This window comes from Cygnus atratus, chromosome 2, assembly GCF_013377495.2.
Source record: "Cygnus atratus isolate AKBS03 ecotype Queensland, Australia chromosome 2, CAtr_DNAZoo_HiC_assembly, whole genome shotgun sequence".
Classification (NCBI taxonomy): domain Eukaryota; kingdom Metazoa; phylum Chordata; class Aves; order Anseriformes; family Anatidae; genus Cygnus; species Cygnus atratus.
Genome location: NC_066363.1, coordinates 17,430,002 through 17,452,555, shown reverse-complemented (window position 1 = coordinate 17,452,555; position 22,554 = coordinate 17,430,002). Strand labels below are relative to the sequence as shown.

At 38.0% G+C, this 22,554-nt stretch overlaps 2 protein-coding genes across 7 annotated transcripts in view; one reads left to right on the top strand and one right to left on the bottom strand.

Moving 5' to 3' along the window:
• The window catches only part of ACBD5 (acyl-CoA binding domain containing 5), a 30,368-nt gene extending 28,126 nt beyond the window's left edge, over positions 1-2,242 (top strand). For all 4 annotated transcript variants that reach the window (XM_035545313.2, XM_035545312.2, XM_050708823.1 and 1 more), the window contains one exon: positions 231-2,242. In XM_035545313.2, coding sequence (XP_035401206.1) covers positions 231-243 — 13 coding nt within the window. In that variant the 3' untranslated portion in view covers positions 244-2,242. The remainder of the gene's footprint in view (positions 1-230) is intronic.
• MASTL (microtubule associated serine/threonine kinase like) lies at positions 2,236-21,886 on the bottom strand. Of its 3 annotated transcripts, XM_050708822.1 has the most exons (13): positions 21,640-21,741; positions 20,633-20,697; positions 19,890-20,030; positions 19,358-19,497; positions 17,864-17,952; positions 17,165-17,271; positions 16,702-16,837; positions 16,114-16,286; positions 13,689-14,933; positions 11,946-12,084; positions 8,849-8,962; positions 8,656-8,757; positions 2,236-6,419 (listed from the first exon to the last, which is right to left on the bottom strand). In XM_050708822.1, the coding sequence occupies exons 3-13, from the start codon at positions 20,022-20,024 to the stop codon at positions 6,262-6,264; spliced, it is 2,538 nt and encodes an 845-aa protein (XP_050564779.1). In that variant the 5' UTR covers positions 20,025-20,030; positions 20,633-20,697; positions 21,640-21,741; the 3' UTR covers positions 2,236-6,261. The 3 variants fall into 3 exon arrangements, with proteins under 3 accessions (XP_050564779.1, XP_035401202.1, XP_035401203.1); XM_035545309.2 differs by lacking the exon at positions 20,633-20,697 and having other exon boundaries at positions 19,890-20,027; positions 21,640-21,886; XM_035545310.2 differs by lacking the exon at positions 20,633-20,697 and having other exon boundaries at positions 3,094-6,419; positions 11,946-12,072; positions 19,890-20,027; positions 21,640-21,886.
• Between the last annotated feature and the right edge of the window lie 668 nt (positions 21,887-22,554).

The window sequence follows — 22,554 nt, the reverse complement described above, 5'->3', positions numbered from 1 at the left end:
ATCTGCAGGTGAGAATTCTTAGTGGTATTTTGTACACCTTGGTGTAAGTGGTGCTAGTTCTGTCACCTTGCAGATTGTTCTGTAACTCAAGAAGGAAAATTTCCAGGTATTTTGAAGCAGTGGTGCATTCACTGGTAATCATTCACATGTAACCTTAATTGATTTATATATTTAGATAAATGAAAAATCCTCTCGTGGTGTTACATTAACGTACTTGTGTCTTCTTCTAGAAAACAGAACTGAGAATTGATGACTTGGCTTAAAGACTGCTAGGAGAAGATGGCCCTGGAAAGCGAAGGAATTCTGAATTCTTACAGAACCTCAGGATCTGGGATGATGTTCCTTCTGTTACAGTAATATTTGTACTACCTTTGAGCTGAACATTTAAGAACTAACATTATTGATACTTGAATGATTCGCTGCTCCTAGGTTACGAATAAATTCAGTAACTCCATCCTTAAACCACATGAACATTAATTATTTTGGAACTTGCTTGTGGATGGGCCTTTAGTAATTACTAGTCTTGCTGATGTCAGATAATGGAGAAAATATCTTTGTAATAAGATTAAGTTAATAATACGTAAAGCTGTCACTTCAATATAGAAATAATGTTACAATCAAAATATCCTTACCTGTTTTTCCACAGGTTTACTTACTATGAGATGAAAGCACTAATGAAGTATGAATTCAATACCTTGTAAGCTGTTGGAAAAATACAATATAGCTCTTAGGAATTCAGCTGGTTATTTTTGCTGCTAAACCAGTATGAGACGAATTTCCTTGTAAATTGATCAGAAATGAAGTGGGATGCTTCAGTTATCCTTTAAGATTGTAAAGGAGATTTTTGAATTGGTATCTGTCTTGTAAATTGGAGCTGTTAGTAACAGAGGGATTGTCAAATACAAGTTTGCAAGTAGCGTGATCCATCTAAAGCAAGGGATCCATCTAAAAAGGCTGCACCTTATATTTTTAATTTTGATAATTGTATTCTTGTTGACAACAGTTTGTTTTAGCTGAAATACATAGTTGAGGCACAAGGTGCTTCAAAATGAGATGAAAGCCAGCTCTGTAAGTATATCTCTGAGATTTTACAAAGCTCTGTGCATTTTAAGTTTTCTTCTGTCAGTTTATGTCAAATTTAAGAAAGACCTTATCTATCCCTCATCTATTGTGCACTCTTCCCCGCTCACATGAGGAAAAATATTAGTTCTGGTATTTTTCTCTCTTATCCTTCTACTTTCTTTCAAAACAAAACTTGTAAGCTAATTTTGGTACCAATTCTTTTTCTTTAATGGAATATTTATTAACCAGGATACAGCCAGAGTTGTGCATATGTAGATAGATCAATGCATATGTAGCTAAATTGTCCAAATTTCTGGGAAAGAGAAGTGCACTAAAATTAAACTTGACAGAAAATGAAGACATTAATTTGCTGTAAAGAAATAAGCCATCACATAACCTGTGCTTAAGATTTGAATCTTCAGAAACGTCACCATATTATTGATGCACTTTCATTCTCCATCTGCACTAAATATTGCAAATCATTCTTGAGGACAGCTATTTTCTGTCCTTCCTGAAAATCTTTTTATAGTTCAGAAAGCATTTTTACAGCTATACTGTAAAAAAAAAAAAGAAAAAAAAATACCGCAGAATTTAATGTTTGTCTTACTGGGGCAATTATAATTTTAAGTCTTTTTTTTCTTTTTTTTAATAGTTTTTTTTTCCTTCTTCTGATTTTCTTCTTGTAAAGCTGAATTTTGAAATAAAACGATCAGAACATCTTTGAAGACTGCTGTAGCGATCGCAAAGTTTCATCTGCCAGAGGTCAGTTTTGGCATGAGATGTACTGAAAACTCAGGTTTGAACAAATCTTATGCTGGAAGGGAAGTTCTACTGTGACCCGAAGCCATTGTGCCTGTAGCTTAAAGTCCTCAGAGTGGTTGATTTAATAAAAAAACAACAGAAATTATTATATGGGAAGGATGCTCTAGCTTGAAGGTCACTTAAACACACAAAATTGATAAACCCCGAAGCAGCACGTCTTCTGACAGGATGAAGCACCGCAGAGTGCCTCTCCCAGTTGATAACCGTGTTACATGTAGGTGTCCAGCTTTTAGAGATGGTACAGACATTCCCAAAGGTACTTAACCGTTAACTTCCCACTAAAATAAATGTAGGCATGTGTTATCTGTGTTATTTATTAATGTTTCAATAAATCAATCCTTTAATATTTTGTATTTAATCTTGAATTTTCTTAATGGCTGGTAAATGCTGCGTATTGGATGCTTTGGTTGTGCAGAACTTGTTGGCTACGTGTTGAAGCAGCAGCTTCAGTCTAAAGGCTGTAACACAAAGCAGCATCGCTTCTACAGCTATTTACTTGTGACTCCTGACAGGGCATCAGCAAGTATGAGCACCTCAAGTCTACTGTAACATGTGGCCTGGCACAACTTGGATGGATTTCTAGTTAGCCGATATCGCATCTTAAAGGTAAGGGAAATACATTTATCCTTTGCCAGAGGACCAAGAGAGCTTTAACTTGGAGACAGTGGCATAAGGAGAGCACTAGCAGTGAGAACTGGGACATGTTGTTCTAGCTGGTACTCGCCTCAGAAGGGCTGGCAGGCAGAAGGGTTTTGCGTGGCTCTGGGAACAGCTGAACATCCGCTGCACTGTTGACACTGTTGAAGCAAACGTGCAGCTAGCTTCCTGCAGAGAATCAAACTTCAGCTCAGAGGCCAGGCTTGTTGATAACATGCAGAAGCCATTCTGCTGTCTGTGAAGCATTCAGGTTAGGGACCCAGAAGAGAGCCACTTCTTTCAGAATTCTTTCATTTTTTTCCCCATTTACATATAACATGAATGCTTTTTAAGATGTTAGTCCACAAGCTTTTGTTTCCTCCTTAACGCTATTTCCTACTGATTATCAGGATCTTTGCTGGGGTGGGGAAACAGTGAGAGGTTCCTTTGTGTAAAAACAGACCCCTGCCCCCCTGTACACACCTGAGACAGGGCCAAGAGCATAAGACCTTTTTAAAGACAAAGATGCAGAAGCAGGCAAGAGCAGGACTGCAGTATTTTTTTTTTTATTATTTTATATACATACACACACAACAATGTGCAAAGTATTTTTTTCAGAATTTCTGTAGACAGAAAAAAAACAGTTTACTAGAAGAGTAACCAAAGGTGAAACCTGAGCACGTTGGAATGGGAGCTTACCAGCTTGGGAACACATCGGCATTTCAGTACTTGGGCATCCAAAACTTGTGCAGTGTTTAGGCAAGCCTAATAGCAGGTTTGTGATAGTAATTGTCCAAGAGCGGTATTTCTGTGGTAAAAACTATAAAGATCAGGGATTATAATTTCTCCAGCTGTGTAATAGCAGGTAAACTGTCCTTCGGGATAACCTGGATGCTACAGAGTTTATGTCCGTTAGGCGCATAAAGCGTAGGCCTTCACAAGACACCAGGTGAAACACTCCAGATGTCACAAGCAAGAAGGCAGAGCTTTTAGGGGCCAAAACCTTGTAACAGCTTACACAAATAGTTGTAACTGATTACTAACGGGAAGAAGCTTTAAATCACTTTCAGCTACATTTGATTACAGCTCTCTGTATTTTCCCTGGACTATTTTAAGTCAAGCGTGGGGAAAAAAGTGGCATTAAGGGTTAACAAGGAGGTTCTCCGAGATGATGTGTGAAGAATACAGCTGGGATGCACCTTTTTATAAAGCAAAAAAACCACCACAAATATAATATTAAACTCCATGTTTGCTATGAACAGGATAATACAAGGTATCAAAGAGAATGGGGAATTACAAATCTTCAGTGCTAACTGTAAGGGGTTTAACAGGTAAAGACAGCAGTGTACATATGCTACTTTGACAGCTACCTAACATTAAACATGCTGATTTGTCAGCTGGCTTATTTATGGTTTACAGGATTTATGGGTTTGTATTGCATTATGAAACTATGGTAGAAGAACCATAATTTTATTTTAGAAGGTTTGAGTTTAAGAGCAAAACGGTAAGTTAATACAACTCTTTATGCACAGTGTTTTGGTGCTCTGCATAGTTACGTTTGCATTAGATTACTCAGAAGTCAGACTTTTAGGTGGTTCTGTAGCTCCTGGCAGTTGGTTAGGAAAAGTTTAGATAGAAGCTTACTTGACTTCTGCAGCTGATTAAGAATTATTTCAAGGAGTTAGAGGCTCTTTATCTTTAAGGTGTCATACCACTAACTACCCCCCACCAGTATATGCTATATATGCACTATACTGAAAAATGGGAACAATCTGTAACCATTTGTAAGGTACTGAATAACAGTTGTGGTGCTCAATTTGCATCATTTCCAAACACATTTTTAGAGAGTATTTTTCTCAACATGAAACTGACATTCATTCCTGTAAGACTGGTTTAAGAAAACTTAACTGAAAAAAAAAAAAAAACAACAACCCACACACCACATAAATTGCATGGTAATTATTTAAATCAAGGGTATTTTTTTGTTGTTGTTTTAACAATGTATGTATTCCAACTATACACAGGAAAAACTTGTGTTTTCAGTAAAATGGCAAGCTAATGAACTTCTGATCATTCAAAGAATGTCATCTATGGATCCTGCTACAGTGATGTATTACATTGAATTCCTTGCACATTTTCATGTAACATCGCTTTCAGTAAGATTCAACAATTTAAAAGTCTTCAGAAACTTAAGTCCATCGCGAAGAGAGTGAGAGTCACTGTACGTTGTACACAACCTTCCAAGATTCTACTTCACTATGCAAAGCACCAGCTCTAGGCGTGATAAACGCTGAGCCATTAAGACTTAGCTCCTTAAGTCTTCTGAAAAACTCCACTCCCCCCGCCATCCCCATGCCTTTCCCAAGCTATCTGAAAGGAAAGCAGAAAGCCTAATGATGGAGTTCTGAGAAAACACTGCTCGCTGAATCTTGTCTTCCAAGAAGCAGGGCAGCGAAGGGACAACCTAATTCACCTGCATGAAGGGTCAAACTCATGAAATTCAGAAGTCACTTAGCAAAAGTTTTCAAAATGTTTGGCTTCTGGCATATGGCCGCTGGCCAGCACCACTACCTAGCACCACTGATCTTAGTTTAAGAAGTACAAACCTGAAAAATAAACCTGCAGAAAGTCAGCTGAGAAAGCAATACCTACGCAGGAAAAATGTTAAAGAAGATAATTTAAACAGAATTACCTACACACAAACCTTTAAGATTTAGGAAACGCAAGTTGTGTTACATTTTAAAAATATATTTAAATAAGCTTCCCTCTAATTAGAATACACAATACTGAACATAAATTTGTAACTCAAATTCTAGTGAAATCTAAGATCCGGTTGTGAGTTTACAAAACAGTCTGTTGATTTGCAATACATTATAATCTTTAACATATAGCAGCTTCAGTATGAGTAATACTTCACTTGTTGGCCAACACTCAAGTGTATTTTGTTTTCTATCATCCGACATGCCCAAACACTCAGCATTTTCTATTTAAAACAAGTAATTGCTAAAATGTAGGCCATTCTGTCCATCTTCCGACAGCGTCAGTGGTTACAATGCAACAACTTAAACAGCATTTGTCTAACAGAATTGGCTCGACTTCCTCTACACCATTCGTCCAGAGAAGGATAATTACCAGCAGAACTGCTGTCAATCTTTACTACACGTGCCATATATATATATAGCTGAGTTAACTTTGATCAACATGGTCTTCACCCTTCCGGAGGTAAGGCAAACAGGGAAATAAGACATTTCAATGCTGCAGTAAGGTTTCAGTTGTCCACTGTGAACAGAAACAACGGTTTTGCACAGTGATCAGAAGGCTGTTTGTTCTCAAGCAGTCAGTACAGTGAACCACCAACAGGTAAGTTACATTTAGATACAACGAGCATAAATTTATGTCCTTTCCCTGTTACATTTAACTGTAAAATAACTTCCCACATCCTAGTCAGAATTATTCATCGCTATTAAAAAAAGCCCCCATTTTTGCCAAGGCAAGTGTTACTACCCCTAAAAATACAACACTGTGGCCTCTCAGTAAGGTGCAGTGACATGCGAAGTAGCAAGGCGGCAGCTAAGTTTCATACAGTAGTTTCACTTCAGAATAAAGAATACAATAATAAAAGCAGACCGGTAACTTAAAACACGCTCTAAATTTGTCAAGGACACTTGGTTAAGAACATACTAGTGTTACGGAACAATCTGAAAGTGTGCAAATAACATGGAGAGTTCACTTATCTTTATGCTATAGGCTAAATCCAGACACAGTCAGGTGCTGAGCGTTATTCCTAGCCTCAAAGTACGAGGTATCAGTTTCATCATCAGGCTGAGGGATAAATGGCATCGTTTGATTCTGTAGATCATCCCAGTCTACGCCATGAAAGAGGGGGTGATGTTTCAGTTCTGAAATAGATGTTTTTATAAGCATTAGAAACTTCCTTCTGTCCTACTGTCTACTGTTCACCACCCTTTTTTTTTTTTTTTTAAAATTCAACGCAAGTGCAAGTTTTAATTACAAATTGGTTACCTCCAACTTCAGTGTGATCAAGTTATCATCATGCAAACTAAGTCTCTTCCTCTGGCTAGAAAACCTACTCTACACAACGTATACAGTGGGGTAGAGGTACCTAGCAGTGTTTTTCACAATAGAGCACCACAGAAATTTTAAACAGCACTTCAACGTCAGTTTTTAGTTCTGTCTAAATCCTACACTGAGTAAATGTGTGAGAATCAGTCACACCCTTCACCCCTGACCACCCGCCTCTTGCTATCCCATTGAATAGCTCTCTTCTGCTTTGTAGAGTTCCCAAATAATATTTTTTCTACCACCAGCATTCAAATTCTGGTGGTAGGAATACTCCTACATAGAACTGAAGTCACCCCTACAGGCAAGTTACCACAGACCACCAGATTCCTCTTTCCCAGCCTAAAGGATAACTAACCAAGCTGCAAGACTAGAACTCCCCTGCTCTGTCCATTCTGATACCTTTCACATAACCTAGGAACACCACACCCTGACGAAAGAAAGCGCCTTTTTAGCCAGGGGGGATACAAACCTATGTTTATCACCTGCACCACAGACACCAAAAGCTAACAGAAAAAAATAGGACAGGTAAGAATCACATTTAGGAGGTGGAAGGTTGCCCAAGACAAACACTCACTACAAATTTTGAGTGGCTTTTAGCTGTTAGAAAGTGTCAACACTTCCTTACCATTCCTACATTTCCTGATCAAGTAACATAGCGCAATATTAAAGTTTATTACAGACAGACAAGACAGCAGAGGGTTAGTCTTCTATCTCCTAATTGATTCAGCTACTATACACAGCAGGACACTGCGCAGATCTGTTGTAGCAGAACTGTATGTAGTTCTGCTCTTAAGATGGAATTCCCATGTACTGAAGGCTGTCTTCAGCTGAAAAAATGAGCAGAGAGTATTTGCCTTTTGCAAAGAGGTATTAATGTGCACCATAGGTGGCAGTTGGCTCCTGTCCACATCTCTGAAGAAATAAAGAAACTCAAACTTGAGACACTAGTGTTCTATGTCAAATATTTCTTTACAGCTTAAAAAAAAAATCTAGATCGACTGAGCTCGTAGAAGCACACCACCAGGACATCAGAGAACTCGAGTCCGGAAGAAAACCTAATAGTTGTCCTGAAAGCAAATCATCTGTTTTCACTTCAGTAGCCCGTAAATCGGATGAAGAGATCAGATCCAGTTATCAGTGCTGTCAAAAAATGAATTTCCAAGAACTTTAGAATGGAATAAGCCATTATGTCATCGAAATATAAATTTGTATACATCACGGGCAGTTAGATTTCACCCTATCACCCAGGATAAGGACAATAATTTAAATTACCCTCATGACACTGGACACTTTTTGGCAGTCATTAATAGGCCAGAGAATTCCCTGTGACATGATCCTCATTTACAAATGTGTTCCTACTCTAATTTGTACTGGCTTTATTTCGGCTCTTAGCCTTTAGTCTGAGTAACCATTTCCATAATAATTTTGTCTCCAGTGATCCCTTTGGCAATTCACCAATATTTTGTCCCCTTCCTAAAATATCTCACCCCATAGGGTTTCCTTCCCTGTTATCAAATTTATATGAAATATAGTCCCTGTTATAACAGCAAGTTCTTAAGTCCCCATACAAGGGAAAAATATCCTGTATATAAAGTGCATCTTATAGACAACTCTGCATTCCCTATATATTCAAAGATAGCCTGGTTCTTAAGAAAAATCTCTATTGAATTATCTTTTGAAGAAGGCTTCTCTACCAAACTACAGAAACCTTGATTAAAAGCCTAAAACCAGTTTTGTCTAGATCCCCCAAATAGCTGTCACTGAACTGGATAACAGTGAACTTTGGTATGTCAAATGCTGAACATCCATAGCAAAATAGCATTAAAGAAAAAAACATTAAAAAGCCCACCCCAACCTCCCCCAAAACATTCCTCATTCAAAAGGGTAAAATCCCACAAAAATATGGAAAATATCCCAACTTGCTAAATATTCTGGCACTATATATGAACCTTAAGTAGGCAATAAAATTTATTGATCTAAATTTCAATAGGAGGACACCACACTGAAAATTTTAATTAGTTGTAAAGAATGCAAACAAAGTTTAATACTAACCCTTCAGTCCAGCTCTCTTAGTACTATCAATTGTTAGAAGAATATCTATTGCGTTTTGGGCATTATCAGACAATTTTTCTTCACCCTCTGGCCAGGGAATATCTACAAAGATAGAGATAAGTGAGTAACTCAAACCGTACAACAAACTTTGAAAAAAGACCCCACACATTCTCTGATTCCTGAAACAGATTACCTCTTTTCAAAATATTTTGGAAGACTTGTGTTGGTGTTTCATCATTAAAAGGTGGAATTCCAGTTAGAAACTCAAACAGACAAACTCCAAGAGCCCACCAGTCTACAGCAGCACCTGAGTAAGAGAAATTGAGGTCATTACCATTAAAACTTTATTTTCATGTATTTGCAAGCGTAGGAAGATTAGCCATGGCAAAATTTGAAAATGTTTATATCCTGCAAAACTTCTTGGAAATGAAAGAAGAAAAGATTATCAACCTCTTCTTGAAATTATGCAGATGAAAAGTATTAAAGGGCTTCTTTAAAGTCACCCTCATCCTTAATTCCTTACAGTTAATACCAGGGTTTACTGATAATAACAGGGGTGCTAATTCAATTATCAACTCTTCTAACAAAGAATTCAGGAGCTGACTTCTCCAAGAGCTTTTTTTTTTTTTGACAGGAGAAAGTTGTCTTAGATAACTCCTCTAGTGTCTAGATGAATGCTTCATGTTATAACCCCATAGCTATCTCTCGATTGTTTGAGAACACTCCAAGAATTCATACTTTTAACTTAATTTTCATTTGTCTAAATTTATGCCAAAAATATTGAAGGCGGCTTGCAGAGATGAGTCAGCATGTGAAAAACTGGAATTACTTTCCATCACACTGAAGTTGATTAGGGCAATGTGTAATTATTAGTACTCTCTCTCTCCTTTGTTATTAAATAGTTTCATTTTTTCCAAGTTCTGGATTTTGTAAAATTCATCTTAGTAAACCATTTAAAAACAGGCAGGCAAAGCAGTCCCAAACACCACTGCATGCGCTGTAAGCTTTCTGCATCTTTAGGCCGTGCCTGTACCACTGTATAAAGAGCAGATGCCAAGCTTGCAGCAAAAATCTGAAACAAAATTAAAGGGTAAATTTTTAAAGCTTTTGTTTTATTATTAAAAAAAAGAAAGCATTCTCAGCCATTTCAAAATGACTACTTGACTAAGTTTAGAAATGCTGAAAACTGTATAATTAGTATAATGCACTTTTAGCAGCTTTTAACAGCAGTATGAGTGCCCCCCCAAGCTAAGCACTTCAAAGCAGTGAGATCACATCCATTGGTGTTAGAGGTATTTGGATGTTCAAATAAAAAATTCCCAGCTTAGTCAAAGTCTAATAAGATCACAACTCTGAACAAAGAAGTAAGGTAGGTTTCAGTAGCAATTTTCTACCTCCATCCCCAAGTTTAACTAAAGATACTATATCTACTACTATAACGTTGCCAAGTCATTTCCATCAATACTTGAAGTCAGGAATAGAAATACCAGGCCTTAAGTATCCGAGTCTTCTTCGCATACACCAGACTGACTGCATTAAGTGAAAAGGAAGCAATGAAAGTGTCTCTGGTTTATTTCCTGTTACACAAGGTCTTTAAGAATGCTGACATTACTCCTGAAGTTTAGGCTCACATGTGACTTCTGATAGTCTTATCAGCACTACTGGTGTTCCCTGAATCTTTTGTGGAGGCACCACACATTATGTGAAGCACACATTGGACATATCTTTCTACAGAGAGACACTGTTCACCCAAACAGTTTTCTCAGAAATTGTGATCTACTCATACTTTGACTGTTCAGAGTTGCACTGAACTTTCCTTTTCTAAGCAGTACATAGCAAACTCACCAGAGATCAGAGTCCCTGCATATGAAAAGGCAATGAAGCAAGAAAACATTACAATTACTGCAAAAAACCCTAACAAATAAAAGCATTGACAAATATCAAGTGTAACTCTGAAAGCACAAGAATGCAGGTTTTTATAACTTGGTGACTCAACAAAATGTGATGTTAAAACTGTATTTTCTACTTGTAACTTAGATATGTTACAAAACTATTTTAAAATCACAACTTTGTTTACAAGAAAGTAACACCACCAGAAATATTTAGTGAGGGCAAGTTGAGTTCTGAAGCCAGAAACACTGGGATGGGAGCTCTGATTTACCAGCGCAAAACCCAGATCCTTTGCAAGTTATTACTGTAGTCCTGAAGACACTCAATAATTGTATAGAAGTCAACTTGCAACTGAGTTTTGCTATGTCCAAGTATTGTGTGTGTATATATATATATATATAAAATTTCCAACTACTATCCAGTTTTAATACCTACCAAGTGACCAGGATTCCTAAAGGGAAGCGAGAACTACCACGTGGGTTTAGTGATTTTCTTCTCGTTACAGTCAAATTTGTTGAGTCTGTTAAATCTTTTCATGGAGTTTTAGTTAATGTGTGTTAGCTGCATACCTCAGAGCTTTACAGATAATGTTGATCTCAATGGAGATCTGAGAGTAACATCGGTATAATTTCCTTAAGACTATTAACTTTATTTTATAAATACAAAAAAAATCTAAAAGTATATTTATAATTAGATTTTGTTTCCATCTCAAAAATACAGGTGTACGCAGGGATACATAGTATTTTTGTTGTTAGTGACTCAAAAGTTATTTCAGACTTTTTGTTGATTTTGGTGGAACTCAAGATTAGAGCCAAAGAGATCTGTGCACTTTAATACTGCGCTATTTCATTTTCTTATAGTATTTTGCAGGAAATATTCAATGGCTACTACTGTCCACTTTTATGGAAGATCCTGCTAGAAATCTTGAGAGTTTCACAAAGTCGCTCAATTCAAGAATAACTGATTTTAATTCAACTTCATACACTTGTCTGAATGCACATAACACTTCAGAATCAATAATGTTGAATACAATGAAAATAATTGGAAGGTTAATCCTTTCATATTAAATTTTACTTTTTTTTTTTAAATGAATCTCTAAGGATAGTCAGAACAAGCAAGTTGTGATTCCTAAGCAACATAAAGGTTTCAGGCTGCCTAAGCACAGTTTCCAATACATCAGATTATCAGGTGCCAGATAGTCCAAACCTTCAGTCACGTGAAAAAAACTGAAGAAGCTGCTGAGGCAAACAGCCATCAGCATTGGCAGAAGCTAAGCTCTAGGTATTTTTAAAGAATTCACTCTTGTCCTACTTGACAGATTCAGGGCTCTACATTTCTAAAAGTCTTTAGATATGTTACCTTTTTATGTATTTACAAAATCCATGGATTTTTTGTCTTACCATGAGGCTTTGTCAAAAGCAGCTCAGGTGCCAAGTAGTCCGGGGTCCCCAGGATGCGTTCACCTTCTACTGGGGCAGCTCCTCTTCTAACACTCTTTGGGGTCCTAAATGGCGTGCCAGCATCCCCCTGAAGAGGTGTCTTAAATCAGGGAACAAGAAAATTTCGTATGTCAAACCAAACTTCAACTCCCACCTTCAGGTTTAATAAAGGCTACAACAGTCGAAAATTAAGTTTAAAGTCAAGAACATGTTACAAAACATACATCCCCTGAAAGCGTGTGTGAAACATGCCCCCAATTCTTTACCTCAACTATCTTGAAGCATAAGAAATTAAACATCGCCTATTCTGCAATAAACTTTCCCTAAATTTTTTTCCCAGTGTCAAATCCCCAAATAATGTCTCAGAGTTAAAGTCCTCTTAACTTTGAATCTGAAAATGAATAATTTACTAAATATATTTTTATAATATATATAGTCAAAATAACATCCAATTTTAGCACAGTTTAGCAAATATTTCATAGATCTGTAAAATAATGCATAATTTGTTGCCTATTAGAAAGGCTCAAAATACATTAAATGAGCTATTCATTCTTTAACCTGTACACCTATGGGATGCATAATGCCTGCTGATGAAAGACTTAGTGACTGTTTAAAGCTACATAAACCTTCTGAAAGTATTTTGAGACATAATCTGAAGAAACATACACAGGCTAGCAAGTAGCTAAACTCTCCTAGCTGTAAGGCTGACTGCACTGACAGGTACCCACTATGGCCTAGAGAGACTGTGAAAGTATCTTACAGAAACTCTTATTCTCTATTCATCATTATTCCCTTAATTCTAATATATCTGGTATAGTTTTGGTTATACTATACCATACAGGCAGGCTACAGAATCCACTATTAAAACAGAAAAAAAAGGGGTAATCATTTAGTAGTGATGTTGTTTTAAAAAGCATCACTAAAGTATAAAAAACGTATCATTCTATTCAAGTCTCAAGCTAGAGAACTACATAACGCCATCTGCTTCTCAGGAGATGAAGTGCACACTACCCTGACTCCAGTTCAGCTGAACACAAGATAAATTTCATAGTACATTAAAGTTTTACGCCAAAACAGAAGCAAGCAAATTAGACATCAGAAGAAAAGTCTTTCCCAAACATACTATTCTGAATGTCCCTTTTTCGTACACAGAATCATTCAACGCATTTGACAGAACAGCTAAAACATTTGATGGCAAAGACTTTAAATCCTACATCAGCCTAAGTAACCAGACAAAAGTTTTATAAAGCTATAGCAAAATACAACAGGAAATAAGGATTGACATACATACTTTTACCTTTCCCACATCTGATATTCTAACTTACTGCAAGACAATTTATTTGCTATTAATAGGATTAACAGAGTCAAAAGAAAAACTTCATAACCGGCAGACAGGTTTTACTGTTGATGAAAAAAGGATGAAAAAAGAAGCAGGCACAGTAGCAATTACTAGCAGCTAAACACCATTTACAGACTGCCTTGGCAGGCAGGAAGGCACAGGAAGAAAACAGTTCCTGCTAAGCTCTCACAGAAATAAGAACTTCAGCCACAAAAGTGCAATAAGTGAAAGCACATCAACAAAAGTGATCTTTGACAGACTACTTCAAACTACTTCAACTTTTCCTTAATTAACAACTTAAAGAATAATCTCAGGTCACTAATGTGCAATGGCCACGCTAAGTTTCTACGTGTCTCCTTGTATACCTGATAGACTCTGTAGGGTCTTCCTCTCTGCAGCGGTGTAATAGCTGTTGGATACGAGCCGCTACAAGCCGGTGAAAGATCCATTATGTCTAAGGAAGCCATGCTACACGGCTCAGACACATTGGAGATGTTAATTGGACTATTGTAACTTCGAAAAACAACAGCATTTTTTTTGAAGAGATTCATTGTTTCCATCATCTTTTCTGAAGGAGAAGATACTGTGTCAGGGTAAGTTTCTTCAGTGTGTTTTTGGTGATTATCCTGTTCAAGATGTAACATCTTGCAATCCTGGACAGTATCTGCTTTCTCTCCATTTTCTGAAGCATCTTGGGAGTTAGATGATGTTATTAGCATGCCTTCTGCTTTTGGTTCCTCAAAGGAGAGGTCTTTAACACTTCTATCCAAATCTAAAAGCTGCTTTTCTAAATGGCTTTCTGTAACAGACATTTCAGGAAGGGATAAGTCAGAATCTGCACTCAGGATTCCCAAAAGTTTTTCATCATCAGTGCATAAAAAACTTGAGTTCATGTACTCCTTTTTATCCTTTTCATGATTTGCATCCAGATCACACATAAGATTTTTGGCTATAATTGGATTGACTGATTTTTCTGCTCTTTGCTGCCCACCAATGAAACTCTGAACTTCTTCCTTGCTTTTGCAGGTCTCCTGCAGGCACCCATCATCACCAAGCATTAAAGACTGAATTTCTGTTGTCAAACCTGTCCTTTTGTTTGCTGGAAATTCGAAGATCTGACAGCCACGTTTATATTCTGCATTGCTTTTTTTAATGTAGTTAAGCTCCTGACAAGGACTAGTGTCAACTAGTTCAAAGCTTCTTTTCACACCTGGCTTTTCAAAAATTTCTTCTTCTTTGATAGGTTTGATACGATCATTCAGGCACAAAGGCGACTGTTGGTAATTGGAAGTTTCTGCAGCTTCGTTAGTCATCTCTCTTCTACTTGCAATGAGTTTTTCTTCCCAAATCTTGTTTTCAGAAAGGCATTTTCTTACTATGCCTTTTGTATCCAGTGTGGTCACAGGAGTATCTGTTATATCAGAATGCTCACTTCCCAGCTTCTGCCTGCTGCCAGAATCATTGCTGCTGATGGGAGAAATAGCAGACTCCAGTTCTTTTTTCTTAAAAATTTTAGTATCTTTGCTATTCAGCAATTCTATATTAGAAAGGAGATCTGACTCGCTGTCACTTGTTTTGCCTTTTGTAGAAAGTAGTTCATCTTCAGTTTGCTGCAAATGAGCACATTAAGTTTTGAGTATCAAGAAAAAAATCACAGCGTTACAGAAACGTGTCCTTGAAAATACCTTATTTCTACTTCAGTAAAGAACAGCAAGTTAGCAAACATTACTAGTGTTTATGAAGAATAAGTAGTGATAAAAAGCAATATACACCACATCTGAAAAAAACTAGAAGAACTAGACTAGGGAACAGCTTTCGTAATTTGACTTTGAGAAAAAAATAAGCTCACTATACTACAATGGAAAATGCAGTGTTTTTAAAAGCCTACAGATAAAGAAATATAGTGATTAAAATTGTATTATTTGTGACTATTTTATGCTAAGCCACAGGAAAAAAAAAAAAAAAAAAACAGACCACACCATAGTAGAAAACCCTACCATACCACCCTGACTGCCCTGTAGCACATTATACTCTAGAGACAAAAGGAAAAGGTAGTATTACTACTATTTTGGTAACAAAACTAGAAACAAGGCCTTGAGAAATGGCTAGATAAATTATGTTTAAACAATTTATAATACTTTGTTTTGCATGATCTAAATAGGAATTGAAGCAATTTCTAAATAGGAATTGACACCAACATTTTCCTTTAGGTCTCTCATTTGTTTGTACAGAATTTCATTAACAGTTTAAAATAAGAAAAAGGATTTTGCATCAGCTATGACTAGTAATTACTAGTGCTAGGCTAGCTGGTATGAAACCCTTCAGTAATACAAATGGTAACAGACTGAAGTATTCTTTTGTGCATTTTTTTTTCCCCTCTCCAAGATCTGTCTTCTAAAGAAATTCTTCAGTCAGCATGCTGAGATAATAAAACTAGAGGCATACAGTTAGATTCCAGAGACAGAGCTGCCAGCATTGCCTAACTTATGGGGAATAGAGCTAAACCAGTGCCATCCAGCCAAAGCCTTCTTTCACCCCTTTACAGGAGGCTAAATGGCATTTGCTTTGCCTGTTATGTTGCACAGGACTATTTGTTTAGGGATAAAAACAGTAACACTAGATAGATCCCAAACTCCCATTCAACAAGGATTACAACCAGCATTCCTTCTCCAGTAGGAAGACTTCTCTGCATCTGAAGTAACCGGGGGAAGAAGTAGAAGAGAGGCGCAATACCGCATATAGAAGTACAAGCTGTTTTAATTTGTAGTGGTAAGATGAAACAGTCCTGACCTCTACACCTTTCTCCCACCTGGGGCTGCTGTAGCATTCTGATTCCACACTTGACAAGTATGTGTGTGACTGACTACTGGCACTGGAGGTACCAAACCTTTTTCTTGACTGAAGCAGAGCAGGAGTTAAACTTCTCACTGGCATCACAGGAGTTAATGGAGAAGTATCAAGACCTTGAGAGAAAAAAAGTATATATAGATAAATATTGATGTGGGTATACACACAAACCTTGATCCAAACACACAGACTGTATAAACTAGCTTCACGATATGTCAAGATTGCTTTAATATTGCTATATTAAATCACTCTCAATTGAAGTACACAAACAGCTGATGCAACTTGTGTAAAATCCTAAAGACAAATCTTGAATTAAATAGCTGTGCATTAAAAAAAATAATCAAAAGATGGCACTAGTAATTCAGCTGAAGAAGTGTCAGTACTTAAGTACTGGAGGAACGGCAGACAACAAGACTACTAGAAACACACCTTTATCAAGTGGGTCCAAACTATTCATGTAAGATTAAAAACCAAAAAACAGATCACCTTATAGCAAAGAGCGTTACTCAGTACAAGATTTGGTATACTTACCTGTTTTGAACAGTTTAGCTGAAAGAGGGGTATTTTCCTTTTCTACCATAGACAGGGGAGAAACCACTCCATGCAGACTGTCAGATGCAATACTTGAATTGGGATTGATTGGCATTTTCATTCCAACAGGACTATACTATCAAACAGGAAGAAGCATACTTAAAAGTTAATGGAGCTGGAACAACGCATCCAAGATCGTGAGTCTAACTTCATACATTCTGTATTAAATTTGCAACGGAGCTTAGCCATGACCATTTACCCAACTTTTATTTTTAAATCACAATTGGTACTCAGCATTTTGAAATATAGTCCCAGGCAACCACTCCAGATTTTCAAGGTACTGAAAAATACACAGGTCATTCTACCAGTTGGCAGAAGCAGCATAAGAATAACCTTACACTTCCTATTTAAGATAACAAAAATAGAATAACAAAGTACTTCAAAACCAGTAAAAATTACTTACAAAACCCAGAGAGCTGATAAGAGACAACAGTTGTCCTGGAGTACGTGAGTAGTCATGTTTTGGCTTTGCCATTGATGGTGTAGTAAGGATATCTATCATGTTTATCTCTACAAATGGATTTGAAAAAATTAAGCAGGTCAGGTTCACATTGACTATTCAGCTCTATTTTCTGCTGCTTGAAAACAGCGTGTTCAGATGCTGAAGCAGTGATCTACAATCTTCTGCTAGAGTAGGCTCACTTCTTCACCCTCCTCCTGCTCCTTCCATTTATTTGGGTAAGGTCCCAGTTCAGTTTGGAAATGAATATACACAAGGACAGAGAAACATGCATTGAAGGACAGAAATAAGCAGAGATACACCAAGAAAAAGCCAGAATTACTCATTCAGTCAAGTTCTCTTAGTGGATTTCATAGAAACTTTGAAATCCATATCCCTTAAGAGAAATGGCTCCAGATCATTTTTCACACACCTTTGTCCCAAAGAATAAAAATTAGCCTCAGAGTGCAGTGCACAGAACAGTTTCTTTACTAGCATGCACTCTGTCAGTACTTACCTACTAAAAATCAGGTATTAGTGTAGTGTTTGGGCTTATTTAATTGAAAGCTGTCTGCTACAAGGATGCAAAACATTCAAGAACGTGGAATTCTGTCCAAAAAAACCACTAAGAAATAGAAAGAATAGGATAGGGATAAATCTTACCTCTGTTCAGAGTAACTCTGGAAAGCCCAAAATCTGTCAGCTTTATGTGGCCCTGATTAGAAATGAGCATATTGTCTGGCTTCAGATCCCTGAAGACACGAATATAGTTGCAGTCAGCAAAAAGGCAACTGGGCAACATTATGGAAGTCACCCAACCAAAACCACATAGTCCAAAACACCTGGCAATATTGCTGATTCTCAGCAATAAGGTGCCTCTCAGCCAACAGAGAGTTCCAGTTGGAGGGATACACCAAAACAGCTAAAAATGTCTGGCTCTAAATATTGGACAAATGTCTTGGGGCTTGTAACGTCACTGTGCATGTCACATCAGTTGCACATTCCACTATATGGAGGGTTTAATAAGTGCTCTTGATGAGGACTACCATTGCAACATCTACTAATGTGTAGCTCCTACATATGAGAGCAAGCATGATAAGCAAAACCCTAAGAGTTCACGTGTTCTCTGCAGCTCTACTGAGTGCAGCAAAGAACATTGGCACTACCCGGAGAGCATCAGAGCAGTCAGTGTCCCTTTATCCTACAGTTACGTGCTTGCAGTATCCAGAGGGTTCCTGAACTAGCAGGCGCTCAAGTGCGACAGGGAGAGAAAGAGGCCTTAGCAGGCAGCACAGCTGTGTTAATACAGCACTGCACTGGGGAAGGGAGGGAAGGGGAAAGCAGTGTATATTTGTCTACTAACATACGTGGATAGGTTTTGTATTTTGGTGTTTTATGACACTGCTGCAATGTACATGTGCAAAAAAGCTTCAGGAAACTCTAGCAAATGAGGTAGCCGTTACTACAGAATGGGCTATTGGTATGTGTTTGAGGGAAAGCTGGAGACAAACTCCACTGACATTAAGCTCTCAATTGCAAAACAAGTAAAAACCAACCATGTTCTATTTGGTTCTAGTTGCTTTGCAGTGATTTGCCTGAAAAAGATCATAACCTCTTCATAATCAATAAATAGTTTTTCTCCAATAAATAGGAAATAGCAGTCTGAATGCATAACTACCCTGTTTTGCACAGCAATACTTGCCTAACACAAAAGATGGGTCAAAACATGACTTTAGTCAGAAATCCATCACTGGCAATGCATGCCAACGATCCCATACTGCCTGAACAGCAGACTGCAGTTGCTGTCTGCCATACGCATTCCACAAACAGATCTGCAGACTGCATGTCACAACTTATAGCATGAGAAATATATGATATTACATAACAAATACAAATAAATAAAACATACAGGCATCCTGAATGTGTTCATCCTTAGTAGCAAAGTAAAGGCCATATAGTAAGGTGACTAATTAGGGCAATTACGTTTATTCAATGAAACTCATGATTCATTCTACCTCAAATTAACAACAAATAGTAAACCACAGTAACCACTATTGTTAAACTAAAAGAAAAAGATAGTTTACTTACTTTTTATTTTCAAAAAACTGAAAAACCCAAACTACCAATTCCTCTTTTGTAACAAAAAGCAGGTTTTACCTGTGGATTATTCCATGTCTGTGAAGATAGTCGAGAGCCAACGCTGCTTCAGAGATGTACTTCACAGCCATTTCTTCATCAAAATAGCCATAAATATGGAGAAGAGATTTGACATCTCCACCAATAAGGTACTCCATTACCTGCCATTCAAGTATTTTAAACGTAACATTAAAATATATTTCAAATTTGCAAGTAAAATAAAAAATAGCTTTCACCTCCAGGAAAGTATCGTTTCAAAGATTAGAAGCTCATAGAAGCTTCCCCATGGTAGCTTACTTCACGTTCCCACACAAAGCTTTTTACTTGGATAAGACACTATACATTAGTATTTTATACTACTTGCCTACCTTACTTTCTGTAATAAAGTTTTCAATTAACTTCCAGAAGATTTTTGAATTATTTAAAAATAATTTGCAAAGCACTTCTGTGATACTCAAGGCCTGAACCCCCAAACCTGTTTTTAGACATTAATATAGTTCTGCACTCTATTTCCAACACTATCATAGAACACCACAACCATTTATTTACTCACCAAATAGACATTATTAGCTGACTGAAGTGAGTAGTATAAGTGCACAACGAAAGGACTTTTACTAAGAGCTAATGCATCCCTCTCTGCCTGGACCTGGTGAACCATGTTTTTATTGATCATGTCTGCTTTTTTCATCACCTGGAGAGGGAAAAAAAAAATCAAGTAGATGAATACATTCTTTTCCTATGTCAACCTGCAGTTCCAATTAATTTATCTTTATACTTCATGCTTATGTGCATATAAGTGTCTCTATAAATAAAGCTATAATTTCATATAACAGAATTCTAGGACAGAGGATATTAGAGAACATTTTTCATTGGTCTTTTTAATTCAGCCTGAATGGAAATTATGAATGGAAGTCTGCACACTCTAGAAAATTAGTGAATAGTTTGTATCTGAAGTTAAGCTGCCCTTAACTATCCATCTCATCTGCAATATACAACTTGGAACCAGGAAAGAGTATCCAATGCTTAAAGATAGCATTGCTGACCAAGTTCTTCCCATCTCTTCTGAGGATGCAGTAACTGACCCAAGGCTTGAAAACAGAGTACAACAGTAAGTCATTCCATCTTGGTATCAAGTGCAAGACAGCAGCTGCTATAGCCTCCCATTCCCAACTTCACAGAGAAAGCAAGTGAACTTGTACTTAAAGTTTACAATCAAGTCAGCCAACAAACATTTGTTTTCTTGAGAATTCTCAAAAAGGCATACAATTTATGATGAAGAAATAACAAACTTAACTGTGAATTATGTTCTAGTTCCTGTACTGAATTGTTCCATTATATATTGATGCCCACTCCATATTAATCTTAAAAAGAAAAGGCATAATAGCACAGTTGATAGGCATTTAAGCATACATTGCATACTCGTTGGAAGTTCACTTACCTCCAACATCTTTACACTGGATATGTATGGTGATAGTAAAGCCAATTTAATTTCTCTTCTACATGCAACACAAACTATAGGTTGAGTCCACAGCCATCAATCACCACTATTATTGAATCTGATAACATAGCAGCAAGACCTGAGTGCAATTTGATACCTTCTGCATAAGTGTTAACCTTAACTGTATGGGTATTTAACATATATTAAATTTTGTAGCTGTGAGTAATCCATAAGCTTCAATGCGATATGGATAAAGGATTTACACAGAAGTTTTTCATTCATAATGCTCATAATAAAATTTTGTAAGATGCTAAATCAATGTAATCGAACTTTTCATGCAACACAAATCACAAAAAAAACAAATGAATCTACAGCTACCATCGTTATCAAAGTTCATACAAAAAATACCAAGACATACACAAAATGCATCAAATTACACCTATAAAATGTTGACCTTAGCTTTACAAATATTTGGCAAATGTTAAATGTTGTAGCTGCAATCAATCCATAAACTTCATTGCACCAGCAATAAAGGATTTCACATAGAAGCTGTCTGGTCATAGTACTCATAATAAAATGATACAAGTAGACATGCATTGCTTTGAACTGTAAAACACCCAGTTTTACACTCGCTTTGTGTGCTACGAGCCAGGTTGTAAACCTTTGACTGCAAAACGAAGTTTTTACGACTGAGAAGCCTGTTTTTTGCACCCTGCGCGCTTTAAAAACGCAACGGCTGGCTTCTTCAGACGCGCCCTCAGCGGGGCCGCCTTGCCAGCTCCGGCAGACCGACATTCCTGGTCGGTGTGCGGGCAGGGGCCGAGCAGCTCTGGGGCTGAGGAGGGCTCCGGGGCCGCCCCCTCACCTTGACGGCGTACAGCCGGCCCGCCTTGCGGCCCAGGTACACCTTCCCGAAGGCGCCGCGGCTGATGGGCTTCACGATGGTGAACTCCTCGATGGAAGGCGGCCGGGGGACCTCCACGCGCCTCGGGCCGGCGGCGGGGCCGTTATTGTCACTGTCGTTGTCCCTGTCGCCACCCTGTCGCGCTTCAGCCGCCGGCTCCCCCATGCCCATGGCACCCCGCGCCCATTCGAAATGGCGGCCCGCCCCGTGACGTCACCGCGGGGAGGTGGCTGTAATGGCGGCTGTAACAGCGGCCGTAATGGCGGCCGGGGTGGGGCGAAGGGAGGGGAAGTGTAAGCGGCTGAGGGTGGCGCTGTGGGCAGCGCCCTCTGGGTGGTGGCTGCTGCTTCGTTGCCTGCGCTCGAGTCTGCCCCGCCGGTTGTGGCCGGTGTCTGCTGCTAACAGACTTAAGTTTTGCATCTAACCACAGGGAATGGTTAATAAGTGGCTGTAATTGGCAGGAGCTGAATAAAGTTGGTTGAAACGCTCTTTCAGGGTTGGTGAGTGCTGTGTCGGTGCCCGCATTTTGGAGTGATGGGCTCCTGTCACCATCTCTAGCCAGACCTAGTGTCTTACTATCTCCTCATTATATAGCCTTCCTGGCTTTATCAGAAGCACCCCTTGAAAATTTACTCATTCTCATATATAGCACTTAAAAAAAAAAGGCTTTGTTCTGTTATTTGTTTGTCTTTTAATGAAAATTTATTATGACAAACTGACAAAGGTCACTGTTGGTCTGAGTAGCTAACAACTGCTCAATCTGTCATCTAGATTTCTCATCTGGAAGTAGATTGACACTTGGAGGAACAGGTCGAGTGGCCTCTGGATTTCTGTGGGGTGCCTAAAGGTGTAGGAATTTAACAGAGTGCAGTGTGA

Excerpts from the sequence above, each read along its gene's own strand:
- MASTL (XM_035545309.2), bottom strand. The coding sequence starts at position 21,849 with ATGGGCATGGGGGAGCCGGCGGCTGAAGCGCGACAGGGTGGCGACAGG. Across the intron at positions 17,272-17,863 it reads CAGAGTTACTCTGAACAGAG|AGATAAACATGATAGATATC; the intron begins GTAAGATTTATC and ends ATCCATTTGTAG. Across the intron at positions 16,838-17,164 it reads TTATCAGCTCTCTGGGTTTT|TATAGTCCTGTTGGAATGAA; the intron begins GTAAGTAATTTT and ends CCTGTTTGATAG.